The sequence below is a fragment of the Pan troglodytes genome, chromosome 1 (genome assembly GCF_028858775.2).
Source record: "Pan troglodytes isolate AG18354 chromosome 1, NHGRI_mPanTro3-v2.0_pri, whole genome shotgun sequence".
NCBI lineage: Eukaryota > Metazoa > Chordata > Mammalia > Primates > Hominidae > Pan > Pan troglodytes.
Window position 1 is genome coordinate 138,484,646 of NC_072398.2, and position 21,967 is coordinate 138,506,612.

The 21,967-nt window shown below is 36.8% G+C and overlaps 1 protein-coding gene across 12 annotated transcripts in view; it reads left to right on the forward strand.

Moving 5' to 3' along the window:
- EVI5 (ecotropic viral integration site 5) overlaps positions 1-21,967 on the forward strand; it is a 281,694-nt gene that overhangs the window by 107,510 nt on the left and 152,217 nt on the right. For 7 of the 12 annotated variants that reach the window (XM_063799583.1, XM_009425371.5, XM_009425383.5 and 4 more), the window contains 4 exons: positions 5,788-5,848; positions 17,036-17,089; positions 19,579-19,611; positions 20,166-20,312. In XM_063799583.1, the coding sequence (XP_063655653.1) occupies positions 5,788-5,848; positions 17,036-17,089; positions 19,579-19,611; positions 20,166-20,312 (295 nt within the window). The remainder of the gene's footprint in view (positions 1-5,787; positions 5,849-17,035; positions 17,090-19,578; positions 19,612-20,165; positions 20,313-21,967) is intronic. The other 5 variants (XM_513563.8, XM_063799580.1, XM_063799581.1 and 2 more) reach the window with 2 other exon arrangements.

The window sequence follows — 21,967 nt, forward strand, 5'->3', positions numbered from 1 at the left end:
TAAATGTCACTTAAGTTGCAGTGGAAAAATTTTAAAGTACATATAAATTACAACTGTATGTCCTTTTTAACTATATTTACACTTGAGATAAAACAAAATTTAGAAGTCTTTAAAATGTATATGAGGAAACATTCTTTTAGCAGATACATGAGCAGAAAAATAGGACCACAGGATGGCATAGGATGATGGCAGAGGAGGAAGTTTCAGGTAGTTCTCTGAAGGAGATGATACCTGAGTACAATTTTGAAGACCTTTGTTTCTTTTTTTTTGAGACGAAGTCTTGCAGGCTGGAGTACAATGGTGCGATCTTGGCTCATTGCAACCTCCTCCAAGGTTCAAGCCTCAGCCTCCTGAGTAGCTGGGACTACAGGCGCATGCCACCATGTCCAGCTAATTTTTAAAAAATTTTTAGTAGAGACTGGGTTTCGCTATGTTGGCCAGGCTGGTCTCGAACTCCTGACCTCAGGTGATCCACCCACCTCGGCCTCCCAAAGTGCTGGGATTACAGGCATGAGCCACCATGCCTGGCCAAAGACTGTTGTTTCTAATTGCTAGAGTTAAATTATGCCTGCAACAGAAAATCCCTGCTGATATGGAACTTACTGAAATACAGAAGACTGACAGAATGATATACAGTGTAACATCCATCAGTGAAAGTGCCATGAAGAAAACAAAGCCAGATAAAGGACATGGAGAGATGAGCACTCTTTTAGACAGGGCACGCAGAGATAGGGCTCACAGGCCGGTAAGATACTATTTGAGCCGACACCAGAGGGAAGTAAGAGTGCGAGTCATGGGATTATCTGGGGGAAGTGTGTCCTACAGTACAATAACAGTAAATGTAAAGACTGAGGCAAGAATGTGATTGATACATTCAAGGAATAGAAAACCAGTGAGAGGCCGGGCACAGTGGCTCACACCTATAATCCCAGCACTTTGAGAGGCTGAGGTGGGAGGATCCATTGAGCCTAGGAGTTTGAGACCAGCCTGGGCAACATAGTAAAACCCCATCTCTGCAAAAATGAAAAGGAAGAAAACCGATGGGACTGTAGTAGCATAGGCAAATAGGAGTGTGGTGAGCAGTGAAGTCAGAAACATGGTAGGGTGCTAGGGGTATTTAGAGCAATGCCACCTACTGTGGTAGCCATTACCCATATGTGACTATTTAGTCTAAATATGATTAAAATTTATTTCATCAGTTATATTTCAAGTGCTAATTAGTCACTCACATGTGGCTAATGGCTACTCTATTGGACAATACAGATCTAGCACGTTTTCGTCATTGTCAAACGTTTTGTTGGTTATTGTCCTCCTCATGGGTCAGACTTTTTCCACATCTGAGGGGAAACCAGTAGAGGATTTTGAGAAAAGTGACATGATCTGGTTTTAAAAGTTTTACTCTTTGCTGTAATGAAGGTTGGCCAGGTGAAGAGAAGGAGGGCATTTTAAGAAGAACGGTAATAGGTACAAAGGCTCATAGGTTCCCTTACTACATGACAGTTCTAAGAGTTGAATCTTAGCCTTTGACTTTTTTTTGATGAATTTTTATGTTGGTATACTTTTAAACTTAAGGGGGTACGATATACTCTTTACCAAGATTCACCAATTGTTTACATTTCATCCCATTTGCTTTATTATCCTCTCTCCTCTGTATGCGTATATAAATATAGTGTGTGTGTGTAAAATCCATTCCCATTTTGGGGGAGGTCCATTTGAGAGTAAATTGAGATATTGTGCCCTTTATCTGTAAATACTTGAATGTGTACTTCCTATGAACAACAACTTTTCTCTCCTTTAACATAAACCCAGTAGTTAATCAAAACAAGGAAATTATATTAGGTTGGTGCAAAAGTAATTGCAGTTTTTGCATTACTTTCAACGGCAAAAACCAGTTACTTTTGGACCAACCTAATAGATACAATACTATTATCTAATCCACAGTGTATGTTCAGATTTTATCACCAATATATGCTGTATATATGCTGTCCCAATAATATGCTGTATAACTATCTCCCCACCCCTCTGTCCAGGGTCCGCTCTAGGATCATGTGTAGGATTTAGGTGTTAATACCTATTTGGTTTTCTTTAATCTGATATATTTCCTCAGTCTTTGTGTTTCTGATATATTTAAAGAGTGTACAGGCCAATTATTTTGTAGAAAATCTCAAAGTCTGAGTTTTTCTGGGATTTCCCCAGGATTAGATTCAGGTTGTGCATTTTTGGCAGGTATACCCCTGATATTATATCTTCTCATTTCACCATACGATATAGATGATATTACTTTCTCTCAGAACTGGTAATGTTAGCTTTGGTCACTTGATTAAGGTGGTGTTTGCTGGGTTTTACTACTGTAAAGTTATTATTTCCCCTTTTGTAATAAGTAATTTGTGGCAGGCTACTTTGAGATTATGTAGTAACCTCTTTCTTTACCAAACTTAACCATACCAGTTTTATATCCATTTATGATTTTCCCATTCCCTCATTCTTTATTTATTAATCAGCATTCTACTGTAAGGAAGAGCTTTCCCTTCACCCTCATTTATTTATTCATTTATTTCCATCAGTGTGAATTCATGGATTATTTTATTCAGTGAGCTATAATCCATTACTATTAAATTATCCCTGATTTGTCCAGTGGGAACCCTTGCAACCTGGGTGCTTTGTTCTTTTGATATTTTTCCCATTATTCTTTGGGAATTTCCTTTCTTTGGGGCAATAAAATATTCCAGGTTCAACTTATACCTTCTTGGCTCCTGCGCAGTAATGAGCTATTTCTCCAGAGAGCTTTGATTACTTTTTTGTAAGCCTTTGAAATTTAGTCTGAAGGTGATGAGTAACCACTGACACGCTGGGTGTGGCATGATCCAAATCAACATTTTAAAAAAAGATCACTCTGTTAATAGTGTATAGAAAACATTGAGTTATGAAACTGGCCATAGAAAGAACAATTATATTTTCCAGTAATTTAGACAAATCATAATGCGGGTCTAAAAACACTATCAGTGAAGGGGGAACACATAACTTTACACTGGAAAAACCTGGTGTGTACTCCTTCAGCCAGGTGATCAAGGTCAACATCAATAGTGATGTTCTGTTGATAGTTTGTACCCCTAGTATGAGATAATGAAAATGGCATTTATGTCTGTGGTCTTCCTCCTGAAAACCCAATAACCCCAGTATAATCATGAGAAAAACATGAGACAAATCCCATTTGAAGGACGTAATGGTCCCTTTTGAAGATCACATAATGATAACTACAAAATACCTGACCAGTACTCCTCAAAACTGTCAAGGTTCTCATCAAAACTGTCATGGGCTTTAGGTAACAGCAATGTGTTAATATTGGTTCATTAATTATAACAATGTACCATACTACTGTAACATGTTAATAATAGGGGAAACTGGGATGGGATACATGGAATCTCTGTACTATCTTCATAATCTTTTTGTAAACCAAATATTTCTTTTTTAAATTAAGTTTATTGAAAAACACTATCAGTGGAGTTAAATAAGTAGGGTTTATTTTTAGGTGTATAAATGAGTGATATTTTTACATAATGCATAATGATAACTACTTCAGAGTAGTCATTTGTGAAGGCTATAAACTTATTTCAGTAGTGCAGCTGTTGAAAATGTTTTGCAGCTCTTTGGAGTCTTTAATAAATTCTGTCGGCTATCTTATAGTCTTTTAAGACAGTGGTCCCCAGCCTTTTTGACACTAGGGACCGCTTTTGTGGAAGACCATTTCTCCACTTATGGGGGCTGGGGGTATGGCTTCAGGTTGAAACTGTTCCACCTCATGTCAGATCATCAGTCATGAGATTCTCATAAGGAGCCCGCAGCCTAGATCCCCAGCATGCACAATTCACAATAGGGTTTGCACTCCTTTGAGAATCTAATGCTGCCACTGATCTGACAGGAGGTGGAGCTCAGGCAGTGATGTTCACTTGCCTGCCGTTCACCTCCTGCTGTATGACCCAGTTCCTAACAGGCCACAGACTGGTATTGGTCCACTGCCCAGGGGTTGGGGACTGCTGTTTTAAGATACACTTTAGTGAGAGACAGAGTAATGTAGCAGTCAAATCTGTGACTATACAGAAGTTTCTCAAGCTTTCTAAACCCCAGAGTGGGTATAACAACTTATATTAAAAAGTTGTTGTGAGCTAAATGAGATAAGTAATAGATTTCTGTCCTTTGAGGGAGAATTTTATTTTTGAAAGCAGCTGTAAGTTATTTGGAGCCTGGTCTGGTTTATATTTGGAGTAACCTTGGTATTGATATTTTTTGTCAAGAGCAAGATAAAAAAAATTTGGTGGTACTAATTTTTGTGTGGCCTATACATTTTTATAAGGTAATTTTAGACTTACCATAGAGTTGCATATCGTGCTTACTGTCCTCCAATCAGTGACAGACCACAGAGGTGATATGCCCTTTTCAGGACATCTTTTTTCTTTTTAAAAAATGGTTTATCACTTTCTGGGCGTTGGGGGGAAGGGTCCCAGGCTGGAGTGCAGTGGCTAGATCATGGCTCACTGCAACCTTGACCTCCCTGGCTCAAGCAATCCTCCCATCTCAGCCTCTGAGTACCTGCAACTACAGGCATGCACCCACCGCACGTGGCTAATTTTTGTATTTTTTGTAGAGACTGGGTTTCACCATGTTGCCCAGGCTGGTCTTGAACCCCTGGCCTCAAGCAATTGGCCCCCCTTGGCCCCCCAAAGTGCTGGGATTAGAGGCATGATCCACCGTGGTCAGTGTAATGTTTTAAATTATTTTTACTTTTTAATAATTTTGACCTTTATTTTAAATTCAGGGGGTACATGCACATATTTATTTCATGGGCATATTGCATGATGCTGAGGTTTGAGATATGAATGATCCCATCACCCAGATAGCAAGCATAGTACCCAATGGTTAGTTTTTCAGCCCTTGTCCCCCTCCCTGCCTTCGCCTTCTATTAGTCCTCAGTATCTGTTGTTCCCATCTTTATGTCCATGAGTACCCAGTGTTTAGCTCCTAGTTGTAAGGGAGAACATGGGTTTTTGGTTTTCTGTTCCTGTGTTAATTCACTTAACTCAGTACATCTTAACAGGGGTGCATGATGTCAGTATGTATTACTGGTGATGTTAACCTTAATCAGTTAGTTCAGGTGCAGTCTACTAGGATTCTGTACTGTAAATTTAGTATTTTCCTTTAACACTTACTAAATATTTTAGGAGAGATAATTTGAGACTATGCTTAAACTTTCACCCACTAATTTTAGCATCCATTAGTGGTTCCTCCCGCAGTAGTTATTACTGTGGAATTCTAATGGTGATTTTTATATTAACCTTATTCCTCCTATGTCTATTAATTGGAATTCTATAAGGAAGAGTTGTCCCCTTTCCCTCATTAAAATTTTCAAAGTCAATGTTGGTACCAGGATTTTTAAGTTAAGAGCCAGTTGAACCTACAGGTGTGTTTTAATTTGAGAAATAAGAATAATGGTTCATTTGTAAGTTTAGGGCTGAAAAGAATCTGTAAACTAAGTTGCATTTTGTGCTTTATACATTTCAGTTTGTAAATTTTCTTTTTGTGTGGTTTTTATTTTTGTCATTTGTAAAGTGAGTTTTTAATAAGAACTCATGAAGCCACATGATTTTTCTCACATCAAATATCTCCAAGTTATAAGCTAGAAGAAACTAAAGAAATTGTATTTTATGTTCATATGTATTTTTAAATTTTGTAAATTAATAACTACTTTTGAATGAAAACATTACCTTTAACTCTTTTTTTTTCCTTTCTTAGGCTTGAAAAGGAATACACTACAATAAAAACGAAAGAAATGGAAGAGCAAGTTGAAATTAAAGTAAGCAGTTGGGGGCTTTTTAAAGTACTGATTGATTGAAATCAATTATTGGACAGTAGATGTTTAAAGTTTGTACTTCTTATATTCATAAATGTATTTACCATCCTACTAGATTATAGTTAAAAATAGACATTTCAAAAAAGCAGAATAATGCGACTGAAGTGGCTTTCATTCCAGTGTGAAGGAGAGCAAGCTCTTCCCTTTTTCTAGATTTGTTGGTGGCTCATCAGGAGAAAACACTTCCATGGAGAAGAAAATTATCATTCCATTTAAGCATGTTTTTTAAAGTTGCGGAGAAGACAATCTATAATAACACTTTCCATGCTGAGACCAACAAGAGTGTAATCTCAGGCAAACATTAAATAGAGCACATATTACACTAGAACTAATTATGGTTGCTCTAGAGCTGCAGAAAGCTTTGACTGATACGACTTTTTCTTCTCTAAGCAAGGGTTATACTTTTGAACTACTCCTCTCCAGAAAATCAAGCAGATTTTCAATTCGAAGGGCATATAAATACCCTATATGTACCCTAAAAATATAAAATTTGTACCCCCCTCCATAAAACACGGAATTCTTGAGTTTAGGGTCTGTGGCACTGTTGGAGCTGGGACTTGAGAAAAATTGTGTTGCCTTTTATGCTGATATTGTAGGATGGGGTTGATAAGTGGAAGCATGAGTCAAAGAACTTAGTGATTGGCCAATTCACTTTCTAATCTCTTTATTCCCCTCCACCCCCTACCCCCAACCCCTTGAGAAAGGGTTAAAAGTAAAATAATTTTAATGGAGTGACTCCCTCCTCCCTTTTTAAACTTTGTGTTTGAATGTGTCTGATTTTTGACTTGGATCTGGCGAGACATTATATGACCACCTTATTTTTCTCCTTTTACAAGGAAATGGGTTCTGTTAAACTAATACTCTTTCCTGCCTTGGTCCTCCTCAAAAGCCTCTAGGGAGACAGTCTCTCCAGTTTTCTTATGTTAACTCTCTCTTATCAACTCTCCTCCCTTTTCTAGAGGTTCTATTCCCATTTCTGTCACCTTTTCCTTATCAAATGGAAGTAGATACTTACACATTTTTTATATATATAGAAAAGACCCCTGTGGATGTTTTTTCCTTCCTTTTTTTTTTTTTTTTTTTTAATTCTGTCACCCAACTGCTGCTCTGCTATTTGCTTTGCTTTTTTTCTTTTTCTTTTTTTTTTTTTTTTGAGACGAAGTCTCGCTGTGTCGCCCAGGCTGGAGTGCAGTGGTGCGATCTCGGCTCACTGCAAGCTCCGCCTCCCAGGTGCATGCCATTCTCCTGCCTCAGCCTCCCAAGTAGCTGGGACTACAGGCGCCCGCCACCACGCCCGCCTAATTTTTTGTATTTTTAGTAAAGATGGGGTTTCACCGTGTTAGCCAGGATGGTCTCGATCTCCTGACCTCGTGATCCACCTGCCTTAGCCTCCCAAAGTGCTAGGATTACAGGCGTGAGCCACCGCGTCCAGCCCTATTTGCTTTTCTTTTAGGTACTATGAGTAAGGGTACTTTTACTGCAAGTAAAAAGTACGTCATCCTGATGAGTGGGGAGAGAGTATGGGTTTTCACATACTACGAATATTCGGAACTGCAAATCAAGAATCTGAGGATGGGGAAGCCATCCTGTTCATTTCACCACACTATATTATTGAAAAAAAAATCACAGTTCTATGAACAATCCTTACTCTTGAAGAAATTTCTTATAAAATTAAGTACATGAATATAGGAATACCAAAAGGCATTTTCAGAAAACAGATTTTTAGCAGACTTTCACCTATACCTGCAGTATTTTCTTTTCTTTTCTTTTAGACAGGGTCTCCCTCTGTCACTCAAGCTGGAGTTCAGTGGCACGATCTTGGCTCATTTGCAGCCTTGACCTCCCACGCTCAAGCGATCCTCTCACCTCAGCCTTCTAAGTAGCTGGGACTACAGGTGCACACCACCATGCCTGGCTAATTTTTTGTATTTTCGGTAGAGACAGGGTTTCACCATGTTGCCCAGGCTGGTCTCGAACTCCTGAGCGCAGGCGATCCACCTGCATTGGCCTTCCAAAGCGCTGGGATTACAGGCATGAGCCACCACGCCCAGCCATTTGCAGTATTTTCTATACTTTGTTTTTTGAGGAAATATATAGTTCATATGCCTGAAGAAATGTTTTTGAATCTAGCTCCATGTGTCTCAGGCAGTTGGCATAAAATTGTCTATAGAGAAGAATTGGAAAAAAGAGTTTAGAAAGTTAGTGGAACATATCAGGTAAATAAAGTGCTGATCTCAAAGGTAGTCTGTTCTCTTTTTATAATATTGTTTCCATGTAGTTCTTTCTTATACCATTTTCATCTCTTTCTTCACTCCCCAGTTCTACCAGATAGAAAAACCAAAACAACTTTTGAATGACTATACTTTTTTTAAACTTCATATTTAGGGGTGTCTGATTTCTTTTTTCAACTGAATACTTTTTTTTTTTTTTAATTATACTTTAAGTTCTGGGATACATGTGCAGAACATGCAGGTTTGTTACATAGGTATACACGTGCCATGGTGGTTTGCTGCACCCATTAACCCGTCATCTACATTAGGTATTTCTTCTAATGCTATTCCTTCCCTAGCCCTCCACCCCCTGACAGGCCCCAGTGTGTGATGTTCCCCTCCCCTGTGTCCATGTGTTCTCATTGTTCAACTCCTGCTTATGAGCAAGAACATGTGGTGTTTGGTATTCTGTTCCTGTGTTAGTTTGCTGAGAATGATGGTTTTCAGCTTCATCCATGTACCTGCACAGGACATGAACTCATCCTTTTTTATGGCTGCATAGTATTCCATGGTGTATATGTGCTACATTTTCTTTATCCAGTCTATCATTGATGGGCATTTGGGTTGGTTCCAGGGTGTCTGATTTTTTTACTTAGACCCTGACAACTCATTCTAATCATGATCAGATGACCACCTTATTTACAATTCATTAGCCAGGTATAATATTAATTGAGCCTTGCTGTAAAATGGGAAATGCTACTTCTTACACACACTCCCTCCCTCCCGCAAAAGTCTCTTTTACAAGAGAATGGGTTCTGGTTGTAAACTAGTACTTTCTTGCCTTGGTTCTTTTTAAAAGTCCATGGGAAGATAGTTTTGTGCCATTATTTTTACAGCCCATTGGTATGATCATCAAATTGTTTGATGTTTTGATATGGAAGTATAAAATTAGCCTTTGATGTTGTGAAATGTGTTTATAAGGTCTCTGTTGTTTTTACTTTAATTAAATTATAAGACCTTTGAGGTGATGACCTTCTATTCTAAGAACTATATCTGTCAGTGAGCCCCCGGTTAAGATGCGACTTTTAAATATTTTTTCACCTCTTCCCTGAAAGTGTTAGAGGAAGATTTTGATAATAATGTCTTCATATGGAAAATCTTAAATTTTGCGTGTGAAATTTTTTGTTAATAGAAACATCTTTATCAGTATCTTCTTCCAGTCTATTGATGTTCTACCTGATTGGGAGGAGGTGAGAAATATTAAAATTCTAGTTTGGCCTGGCGTGGTGGCTCACGCCTGTAATCCCAGCACTTTGGGAGGCCGAGGCGGGCAGATCACTTGAGCCCAGGAGTTTGAGACCAGCCTGGACAACATAGCAAGACCCCATCTCAATTTTAAAAAAGAAAAAAATTATAAAACTAAAATTCTAGCTTATATTAGGGTAACCCACAAATCTTTAAAAAGGAAAAAACTTTGATTCTGATAGACATACGAACAGATAATCTAATTTTTATATTTAAATTTGTGCTTCGGGACGCAGAGATCTAAAGCCCTAAAATGGGAAGTATGAGAAATTCTGGCCAGTTTTTAGTCAAAAGTAAAGTATTTTTTCCTGTTTAAAAACTATGGTACATTTCAGATATGCTGAAAGCCAGAAAATAATATAAAAGTGCTCACATATTCACTGCCTGGCATAAAAATGAAAAAAAAAAAAAAAAAAAAAAGAGAAGTGTTATGTAAGTTGCCCAGGAATTACATTTTAACAATCAATGTGAAGTATTAGAATTGAAACTCACATTTATTTAGCCCTTAATATATGATGGGTCACTTACATGCATTATTTCCCCTTATTCTTAAAACAGCATTATTAAAGGGTTCTTATCCTTACCTGTGAAGAAATTAGGCTTCAGAAAGCTCAAATACTATGCCAGTGGTCACATTGCGAGGAAACAGAGTCAAGGATTTGAAGTCTGATTTGTGTTATTCTAAGGCCCATGTGTATTCTTCAGTATATACACTGTGCTGCTGCTGCTTTCCAAGAGAGACTTTGATATATTTGTGATGTAAGATTTGGATGCCCATTTTTGTCTGGCATATCAAACTTTTCGTTAAAAAAACTAATGGCTACATAATATCCAAGGGAGGTATGCTAGCCTGATTTATTCAATAACACTTCATTTAACAGATAATTCATAGTGCCTCCTAGATGCCCAAGCACTGTTCTAGGCACTTGAAATGTGGTTATGAAGTAGACCATGATCTGTCCTCATGGAGATTATATTTTAATATGGAAATAACAATAAACAGAAAAGTCAAATGTATGGTATTTTGGATGGTGATAAAGTCTTAAGGAGAAAAAATAACCTCAGGGAAAGGGAATGTAAAACGGTAGTGTTTGGGTGGAAAATTTAGAGAAGTTAACCAGGTGATTTTTGAAAAAAGACCTGAAGGAAGTGATGGGACTAGATATGTGACTGTCTGGAAGAATGGCAGAACCTATTCGGGGTGTGCCTGGTGAGGAGCAGTAAGGTGGCATTGTGGATGGGACAGCATGAATGATGAGAAAAGTGGTAGGAAGTAAGATGGAGCAGGTTGCAGATAATGTAGGATGTTGTCGACAGTGGTAAGGACTTTGGCTTTTACTCTGGTTAGATGGCAGTTTTCAGAAGAGAAGGACAAAATGTGATTTAAGTTCAGTAGATCATTCTGGTTGCTTTGTTAAGAGTAAATTGCAGGGATTGAGAGCATTTCTGATGAACGCTGATGTGGTAATGCGGACAAAAGATGATGGTGGGCCAGGCATGCCTACCATCAGGGTGGCTTATAATCCCAGCACTTAGGGAGGCCAAGGTGGGCGGATTCCTTGAGCCCAGGAGTTCAAGACCAGCCTGGGCAACATAGTGGGCCCCTGTCTCTACAAATTTTTTTTTTCAAATTGCCAGGCATGGTGGTGCATGCCTGTAGTCCTAGCTACTCAGGAGGCGGAGGAAGGAGGATCACTAGAACCAGGGAATTTGAGGCTGCAGTGAGCTGTGATCATGCCACTGCATTCCTTCCTGGGTGACAGAGTGAAACCCTGTCTTAAAAAAAAAAAAAAAAAAAAAAAGATGGTGGTGGCTTGGACTGAGGTAAGAAGTAATTGGATTCTGAATAGATTTCAAATATAAAGTGGACAGCTAGAATGTAGAGGTGTGTGAGGAGGAGGAACCAAGCCTTGTGGTCTGAGCAGGTAGATAAATGGTGTTCCCATTACCTGAGATGGGAAAGACTCCAGAAGGATTTGGTTTAGTGGGGATACCAGGAGCCCAATTTTGGGTATCTTGGGAATGAGATGCCTAGGAGATGTCCAGTTAGCTTCTTAAATATTCAGATCTGAAATTAAAAGAAGCCAAGCTCAAAATATAAATTTGGCAGTTATTGGCGGGGTCATAGTATTGAAAGCCATGAGAATGGGTGAGATTACTTGGGAAAGGAGTGTAGATAAAATAGAGAAGAATTCAAGAATTGAGCCTGAGAATAAACCAACATTTAAAGATGAGGAAGACAAGTAGAAAGTAGCAAACTAGGAGAAAACCAGGTAGGTGTAGTTCCTAGAAGCCAAGAGACAGTGAGAAAGAGAGAAGGATTTACCATGTCAAATACTGAAGATAGTTTTTGTGAAATGAGGATGGAGAAACAACCATTGCATTTTCCAGCATGATTATAATTTATCCTAGAAACGAGTGGAGCAGAATGGTAGGTACTAAAACCTAACTGGAATAGAAGAAGAAAAATTAGAGATATTTTTCAAGGAATTTACTATAAGGATAAAAGAAATGGGACAGTAGCTAGAGAGGGTAATTATGTTGAATTTTTTGTTTCTGTTTTCTGTTTTTTTTTAAGATAGGAGAAATAACTGCATGCTTTTATGGTGATAATCAAGTAGGAAAAATTGATCATTAAGAATGGGGGATAATTACTGGAGTCAGGAAGATACGGAATTTAGTGCAAAGTTAGAAGATGTAACTTAGTATGCTAGCATGAGTAGTTAATCCACAATAACAAGAAATCAAAATATATGGGCAAAAATGCAGGTAGGATGTAGGATGTGGTTTTGGAGCTTGTGAAATTCTCTTCTAATTGCCTCAGTTTTTTTCAGTGAAATCATAGGCCAGATTATCAACTGAGAGACAATGGATTGGAGGGTTGCTGGTTTGAAGAAAGAGGAATAGGTATGAAATAGTGACCTAGGGGGATAGAAGAAGGACATTATTATTGCTAAGAACCATATTGAATTTAGTGATCAGTAATTTAAATAAACGTCATGGTTTTGTTTTTGTTCAGTCATATTTACTGGCATAGGTACAGACTCAAAATTGTCAGATAGTTGATCCAGAGTAGTGTTTTTTTCCAGGCAGTTACACTACGAAGGGAGAGAAGGGCAAGGGGGCTTAAAAGCAAGGGAGCCGTATAATGATTGCAAATTAAACTTTGTCAAGAAGGAAGAGAGAACATCAAGGATTGAGGGACAGTGAAAAGTTGTTGGGATCACTAGACTGTCTCAGTGAAAACAATTGTTGGGGTTGGGTTACTTTGTAAACTGAGTAAGCTGGAAAGAATAGGAAATAGTGATTGAAGAGTGGGTTATTTGAAATGAGATTATCCTATTTCAGGATATAAGGTTTTCAGTTTTTCTTATTAAAAATAATGCTAATGGTTAACATCTTTGTATATAACAAGTTTTTTGTCTCCTATTATTATTTCCATAGCCAGTTATAAAAAGTAGAATTAATAAGTTACAGGATATTAGCATTTTAAAGACTTTTGATGTGTAATACGTAAATTTCCTAAAGAATGTGTCCAGGGTATGTTTGTCTTAGCAACAAGTTTCCATTTCATGACTACTTTGCCAACACTAAGTATTTCATTCTTGCTCTCACTTTTAGTCTCTTTTTTTTCTAATTTGGTAGGTCAAAAAATTGTCTCTATTTTCTTTTTCAATGTACAAGATAAACATTTGTATGTAGCTATATCTAGGTATCTTCCTCTCTGTGGTTTTCACTTTAAAGTTTAGGAAGCACTCTATTCTAGAAAATGTGAGGAAGATATTGAAGAATTATTGAGAATCAATCAGGTGGTAGATTTTAGTTATTAACCTTTCTATGTATCATCAATAAACAATTCAAAAATATACTGGAAGAAGTTCCATTTGAAATAAAAATAAAAGTATATCTAGGAGTAACCTAAATGAAAAATAGAATAGGACCTAACAAACACTGGAAAACTTTACACACAGACATTTTAAAAAGATAACTAAAGATAGACAAAAATAGCTCCATGTTATATAAAGATATGAATTTCCCAGTGATTTTTTTTTTTTTTTTTTTGAGACAGAGCCTTGCTCCGTCGCCCAGGCCGGAGTGCAGTGGCGTGGTCTTGGCTCACTGCAACCTTCACCTCCTGGATTCAAGTGATTCTCCTGCCTCAGCCTCCTAAGTAGCTGGGATTACAGGCATGCGCCACCATGCCAGGCTGATTTTTGTATTTTTAGCACAGATGAGGTTTTGCCATGTTGGCCTGGCTGGTCTTGAACTTCTGGCCTCAAGTGATCCACCTGCCTTGGTCTCCCAAAGTTCTGGGATTACAGCTGTAAACCATTGTACCTGGCCCTCAAATTCAGTGAAATTTAATTCCTTGTAAAATTCCAGGGCAATAAAAAAATCTTAAGAATAATTCTAAAAATAGACAAAAGTAGTAAAATAATATTCATGCCTAACTTCAAAACTATTGTGGGCAGTGCTTATCATTAACTGAGTATTTGGCATATATTAGGTGCTATGCTATCTCATTTAATTTTTCAGTTCCCTGTAGGTTTGATTACTCTTAATTTCTGGATGAGGAAATGGAGATTCTAAAACATTGAATGTCATGTGCAAGTGTTAATTGTAGAATGAGAATTTGAACTTAAATCTGCCTAACTTCAAAACCTAGTCTCTTAGCTACTTTAGTATACTAGTATTTGGGGTTTGGGAACAATAAACAAATGTAAGAACAGGGGATATTAGCTCTACTAGGTATTAAAACAGATAGCAAAGCTATAATTACCAAAATACTGTGATATTAATTTTAAAAAAAGAAGACAGTAACACTTGAAACGTAAAAGTAACCCTGAAATGGTCTGTATTAACTGAAAAAGTCTATTCTATTGATCAATTCCTGATGTAAATATTATACAAATGAGGAAGTGGTGATTTATTTTTTAAATGGTGTTAAGCATTTGGTTAGTTGTTTGTGGAAGAAAATCAATTTAGATTTTTATTTATAATGAAATAGATTTCAGAAGCCTTAAAAGGGGTTGGGGAAGGAAATCCAGATGAGTGTTTTCAGTTCTAGATTTTATTTTAGCATGATTTCTGTCATAACTTTATTCACTCAGTTGTCTGGTGGGAACTTAGTTTTCTAAATCTTTTAAGATAAAACATTACCTTTTGTTGATGAAATATGATTGAGAACATTTTGAGAATCCCATTTATTTCTTTGGCTCTCTAGACTTTAGCAGCATTTAATAATTGCTTATTTGTGTAGACTACTATGCTGCACACAGTAGGAGGAGCCAAGACATAAGAACATTTTCTACTTCTCAAGCTGTTATTTTGTCTGAGATTAGTTATTAACTTTCCTGTATATCATAATGTCTATTTCAGATCATCTGAATTTTAGTGAATAGAACAAGAAATCTAATTTGCCAAGTATCTTTGTAATAACTCTAAGATTTGTTTCAATTTGTGATCCACTTTAATAAGATGCAGTAATTCATAGAGTCTCTCATTTCCCTGAACTAATACTTTATATGTTATATAAAGCCATATTTAAGTCTTTACTGGCAAAATAATAGGTTGAATTGATGGAAGAATTTTCTGAGACAGACATTTTTTAGCAGAAATTTATAGGAAGGTGGGGCTGGAAGAAGGCTTGATTGAGTTCTGGAACAAATTGGTACAAAAAAGTAAGTTATCACCTTGAGGCCGGGCACAGAGGCTTATGCCTGTAATCCCAGCATTTTGGGAGGCTGAGGCGGGCGGATCATGAGGTCAGGAGATCAAGACCATCCTGGCTAACACGGTGAAACCCCCTCTCTACTAAAATACAAAAAATTAGCTGAGCGTGGTGGCATGTGCCTGTAGGTCCAGCTACTCAGGAGGCTGAGTCAGGAGAATCGCTTGAACCTGGGAGGCAGAGGTTGCAATGAGCTGAGATCGCACCACTGCATTCCAGCCTGGGCGACAGAGTGGGACAACATCTGAGGAATTTGAAAATGAAAAGATAACTTATAAAGGGGATTAATAAGCAATTATATTGGTGGATATGCAAAAATAACTTTTTAAAAATGTAGAGTGACTTGGATTTAATACTTAATGACAGTAATTAGACAAGTTTTTTGGGAACCAGGCATTGAATAATTAGGTAAAGTGCTTTTCAAAAAAATCTGGTTTTACTTTTTGAACTATGAGGAGATACTAGTAATTGGAGTTGTTTTCTCAGAAAAAATTAATAAATTCTTTGTATTTTCAGAATTTTGCAACTTGTCATCTATACTATATAATAAATGGAGACTATTGAAGTCTAAATGGGCAATTTTTTTTTTTTTAATTTGAGACAAGGTCTTGCTCTGTTGCCCAGGATGGAATGCTGTGATGTGATACTGGCTCACTGCAACCTCCACTTCCAGGGCTGAGGCCATCTTCCCCCTGAGCCTCCTGAATAGCTGGGACTACAGGCACATGCCACTATGCCCAGCTAATTTTTATATTTTTTGTAGAGACAGGGTTTTGCCATGTTGTCCAGGCTGGTCTTGAACTCAAGCTCAAGTGATCCACCTGCCTGGCTTCCCAAAGTGGATTGCAGGTGTGAGCCACTGAGCCAGGCCCTAAATGGAAAATTTGATGTTTAGCCTATGAACGTGCATTTTTTAGATCTCTTGTTTCTTCATTCAACTGACATTTGAATATTAATTATATAGGTAGGCTCTGTTGGAGGTAGGCAAGTTAGAATCTTTTTTGTCTAATGAGGATGTTAAAACACATAAGAAAATATTTGATTATGAGTCATTATGGTAAGTATAGAAATGGAAGGGCTCATTTCTATATGTACTGTAGAGTGTATTTTAAATTTAATCACAGCTGGAATGATGAATGTGAGTATTTCCTTTGCTGTGGTGTATTTATTTCTCTTTCTTTATCCCTTTCCTTTCCCTTCCTTTTCCTTTTCTTTTTCCTTTTTCCTTTCCTTTCTTCTCCCCTTCTCTCCCCTCCCAACCCCTCCCTTCCCCTCCCCTCCCCTCCCTTTTTTGGACACAGGGTTTCACTCTGTCTCCCAGGCTGTAGTACAGTGGTCCAATCTCGGCTCACTGCAACTTCCACCGCCCCCACCTCAGCCCCCACCTCAGCCCCCACCTCCCGGCCCCCACCTCAGCCCCCACCTCAGCCTCCCAGGTAGCTGGGACGACAGATTCGCACCACCATTCTGTGTGTGTATGTGTGTGCATGCGTGCGTGTGTGCATGTGTGTTTTTCATAGAGACAAGGTTTCACCCTGTTGCCCAGGCTCATCATCACCATTCCTGGCTAAATTGTGTGTGTGTGTGTAGTTTTCATAGAGACGAGGTTTCGCCATGTTGCCCAGACTCAGGCTCATCTGGAACTTCTGAGCTTAAGCCATCTGCCGGCCTTGGCCTCCCAAAGAGCTGGGATTACAGGTGTGAACCATGGTGCCCTGCCTTCTGTGTATTTCTTACTCTGAGTCTTTGACATTTGATAATGTAATCATTCCTTAGACTCCTTTCTTATTTATAAAAGGTGATACATTTTCAGGACTGTGATTTAGAAATCTTTTTTTTCCCTCTCAAAAATGCTTGCAAATAAAACTTTTTTTTTCTTGGCAGAGGTTACGCACAGAAAATAGACTTTTAAAACAGCGCATCGAGACATTAGAAAAAGTAAGTAAGTGACTACTTATGCAAGCTTCTGTTGAATGCCTAGTGTTTTTTCTGTATATTTATTAAAAATCCTCAAAAATTCTGGCACATGTCTCCTATGTTGTAGTATTGACTGCTTAGCTTGCTTACCTTACTATTTATTTAGCCAGATAACTTGTTACTAATAAAAATTGATCAGTTGTACTGGTTCTTAAACTTTAGTGTTCAGGTTTTAACTGAGATTAACAGTAACATATTGATACTATTTGTTTTCTTTACACATAATTTCTAAAAAGTATGTTCTTTTATAATTTAGTTGGGAGTCCATTCTGATATAGCATTTTAAAGATGAGTTTCAAATGTTGCCCTGGACTTTCTAGCATATTGGAAGTGTGGCAGTGATTCCTTTAAGGCCTAGGATTGCTTTTAGTCGAAGTGACTGATTCCTTATATAAAAATTCACTCTCATGTTGATTTTCAACACAAAGGAATTGTGCATAAACTTTTAGTTCTTATAATTATTTTAGTATCTACTTGTTACATTTTCTCTGTTTTATATAGAGTAACTGGGCAAATATGGAAATTTTGCATTATTTTTCATAGTGTGCTTTTGATGAAAAATCTTTTGTAGTCATTTACAGATGCTATAAGAATGAATTGAGTAGTAAAAGTATGGTTTAAGAATTTTGCTTTATTAAAAGAAAGACATCTGAATTCACAAACTCTTTTGGTGCTTTTTTCTTTTTCTTTTTTCTTTTTTTGAGACAGAGTCTTGCTCTGTTGCCCAGGCTGGAGTGCAGTGGCTCAATCTTGGCTCACTGCAGCCTCCTCCTCCCAGGTTCGAGGGATTCTCCTGCCTCAGCCTCCTGAGTAGCTGGGATTATAGGCGTGCGCCACCATGCCTAGCTAATTTTTGTATTTTTGGTAGAGACAGGGTTTCACCATGTTGGCCAAGATGATCTTGATGTCTTGACCTTGTGATCCGCCTGCCTCGGCCTCCGAAAGTGCTGGGATTACAAGCATGAGCCACCATGCCCAGCCACTTTTTTCTTTCTTTAACTAGAGATAAGAGTAAGTAGATTTAAACATACCCCTCATCATATTGCCAAGGATCTTAAAATCTTCCCTGAAAATCTACAATCAAGAAATAAATAAATGGAAATATGGATATTTTGCAGTATTTGTCGTTTGTTTGAAAAGTATTGATGATTTCATATTAAATAGAAGTGCGTAAGGACAGGATATTTATTACATGTCTGCCTTTGTTGTATAATAATTGCAGATACATCATATTAAGTCAAAAATAGTTTCCCTGTTTTTCTCTCATCATGTTAGGGTTGCTATGAGAGTAATTCTACTTTTGGTGACTCCACAGGAAGATTGAGCTTGCTTTTAAGTTGTTTTAATTATATACTCTTTTTTCCCACTAAATATCTAGCTTACAGTCAAATATGCATCTTCTTAGTTTTTTTTTTTTAAATCTTTGGAGTAAGACATTTAAACTGGGAAAGGATTATAATATTTCATTGAACCTTCGGAATGAGAATGATGCTGTAAGAAAGTGTTAAGTTTGGATTTTGCTTCTAGAAAATTAAGTTCCTTTTTTTATTGGCTTAGATGGCCCAGATGTGTCACTTAGCACTTAGAATTCTATAAATACTGTGTATCAATTGAATTCTGTAATTAAAAAGTATACTTTCTCAGTTATTGCTAAAGTTTAAGTTTAGCTCATTAATTTTATTTGTCATATTTTCCTTGCTTTGTTTCTTTGAAAGTTGTGGTTGCACAAATTGCTGTCACACTTTATAATTGGAATTGCTTACTCAAATTCCTTCTCCCTTTCATGTAAGTGGGTTGACAATATGGATTAAGTCTAAAAGATGTAAATATATCAAAAGAGGAAGAGGAAATATTTGACTGAGTGCAGTGGCTCACGCCTATGATCCCTGCACTTTGGGAGGCTGAGACAAGAGGATTGCATAAGGCCAGGAGTTCAAGATTGGCCTGGGTAACATAGCAAGACTGTATCTCTACAAAAAATTTTAAAACTAGCTACATGTGGTGGCACACACCTGTAGTCCTAGCTGCTCAGGAGGCTGAAGCAGAAGGACCAACTCCTTGAGCCGAGGAGTTGGCAGTTACAATGAGCTACATGATCATGCCATTGCATTCTAGCCTGGGTGACAGAGTGAGACCCTGTCTCTATTTTAAAAAAACAAAACAAACAAACAAAAAAATTTGCTTGTTCCAGGTAATGAAAACCCACTTGGAATTTGTGTTTGGTATCTTCTGGAAACACATGATTTTCAACCACCTATCCTTGTTTTTATATATTTTTCTTAAGGTTTAAAAATAAAAACATTCAGTAAAAAATGGTTTTAAAATTTAAATGTCCCTTTTAATTAGCAATGAAAAGTAGATGGAATTTGGGTATATTTGTTTCTTTTTTCCTAATTTTATCACTTTTATTTCTTTCTCTTATATTTCTATCTGAATTTTTCCTTTTGTAGGAAAGTGCTTCCTTGGCAGATAGATTGATACAGGTATAGTTTTTGTTTTGTTTTAGTTTTTTAAAACATCTTCTCTAACTTCTAAGGAAAGTCCTAAACCTCGAAATTCATATTTTAATGCATGCAATTTTACATGCGTTTTTCTAGAAATAATTTTTTGGGTGGTATATGTGAGTATAAATTTAATTTTTTGTAACAAGGTGTTATCTTGGTTTATTTTTGCACGTTTTAAAGCTAACCTTATTTTTTAAAGTATTTATTTCAAAATGGCAATAAGTGGATTCTGTGAAATTAACTACTATTCATTGAAAATTTTAGTCCTGCATGTACAACTCAGTAATATTGCATGAATTAAATTTTTATTGACTGAAAGAATTGTTCTTGTCAGGTGAATTTTTCGTTTAGTTTCCGAAAATTTGCTGGAGCAATAACAAGCTGCTAGCTAATGATTATGTAGGCTGTTCTATTTGCTGAGGTGACTTTTTTTTTTTTTTTAACATGTCAAAGTAAATAACTAAACCTCACAAAGGCAGTCTTTCTTGAATCTATCCTAAATTGCTTTACACACACAAAAATTATGTCCTAAGGGACAAGTGACAAGAGCCCAGGAGGCTGAGGAAAACTACCTCATAAAACGGGAGTTGGCCACCATCAAACAGCAGAGTGATGAGGCCAGTGCTAAGCTGGAGCAAGCTGAAAATACCATCAGGAAGCTCCAGCACCAACAACAATGGGTAAGGAGTCTGGTAGTGCTTTTCTCATCTTTCTCATCCCCCTTCCTTTCAATTATTTTTTTTTTCATAGCACAGATTTTGTGCTGTTGTTTTAAATAATTTTGTTTTAGACTTTGATTGAACTTTTAAATTATACAATTTTATGTTCTGTGATATTTAGGGGTCTTATTGTGGCCTAAGGACTCCTGTTCTAATTTTTTTTCTGTCTACATAGTTTTGTTAGAAATAGGTAATATTTTCTTTCCTTACACTGTGTTTTAAGTAATGGGAAATAAGCAGTGTATGTCAGAATTGCTTTTAAGTTTTTAGAAATCTGTTTTCATAATAGGTATCATTTTGCTAACAGTAATTTTTAAATCCCAACTTCAGCTAGTTTTTGTTCATTGTACAGATGAAATATTATCCAGCATGCAGAATATATGCAGTTATCTCATTTAAAGCTTCGACAGTGTGGCAATTTGTGTCTTACGAAATACTGTTGCTTAGACTTCCTACATCAAGACATTGAATTATGGGTTAAGGTGTATGCCTATATTTCAAAGGGAGAGAAGTTGCAAAGATGAAAAAGATTAACCCTTTAAAAATTATCTTAATTAACCTAGGGTGTATTTCTAATTATCTTAATCAACCTAGGGTGTGTACTAAACAGCTACTAATTGTACATCTAGCCTCAGGTATCTTTTGCAGCTTAGACATTTTCCATTGGCAAATTCAGACAAGGGCGATCTTAATCAGGAATATGAGGGTAAAAGAAAAGCCAACTGTTTATCTTTGAAAACATATTATTTCTTGTTTCAGTTTTCCATCCTCAAGTAGGCGCTAGATTGTAATAAGTAAGCAGAAGAAGTTGTGTTAATCCTGGAACTCTATGCAGATCTGGAAGGCAAATAGAGTGACTGCAAAGTAGGACGTTCTTTTTATTCAATAAAATTAAGAAACAGCATCGTCATCTCGGTACAAAAAAATCAGAAAACCAGAAGCAAAAAGAAAAATTGGCAGTTGAAAGGGTCATAAACATCTTTTTTTTTTCTGTTATTGAAGATTGCTAAGAAAAATGAATAGGAGAGTGACAAAATAATACTAAAAAGAAGGGAACTCATATTTTGCTCCACTTTTGTATGTAATGTCAATAATATCAAAGCATTAAAAAGAAAAAATAATTGTGGATTTATATTAGGAATTTACCTGAAATAAGTTACTTCAATGTGATTTTCTAAAGAAAACACAATAAGTATTGTTTGCATTTAGCATAAGCTACAGTCATAATACGTTAGAATCATGAATTAAATTTTTTACATTGTTTTTCAAATATTGAGACTTATTGATAGATGTATATCAAAGGGATAGAATGCTGGTTTATAGTGAAAAATTTAACTTGGTGAGCAAAAATGGCCAGAATAAAGTGAATGAGCATATTACGGCTAGAAAGTGAACATCTGTTGCTCATTGTTTTAATTATAGCCTTCCAATATAACTTTATGAATTCTTCAAAGTTTCAGAATAAGGGTTTTAAATTTGTATTCCAGCAGGAGGTATTGAATTACCAATATAAGCATCCACCGCCACCACTCCCTACTGCCAAATAGTGGCAATTTATATGATATAAAGAGCTTTGGATTTTATTTATGGAACTAGATTCTAGTCCTGTTTTGCCA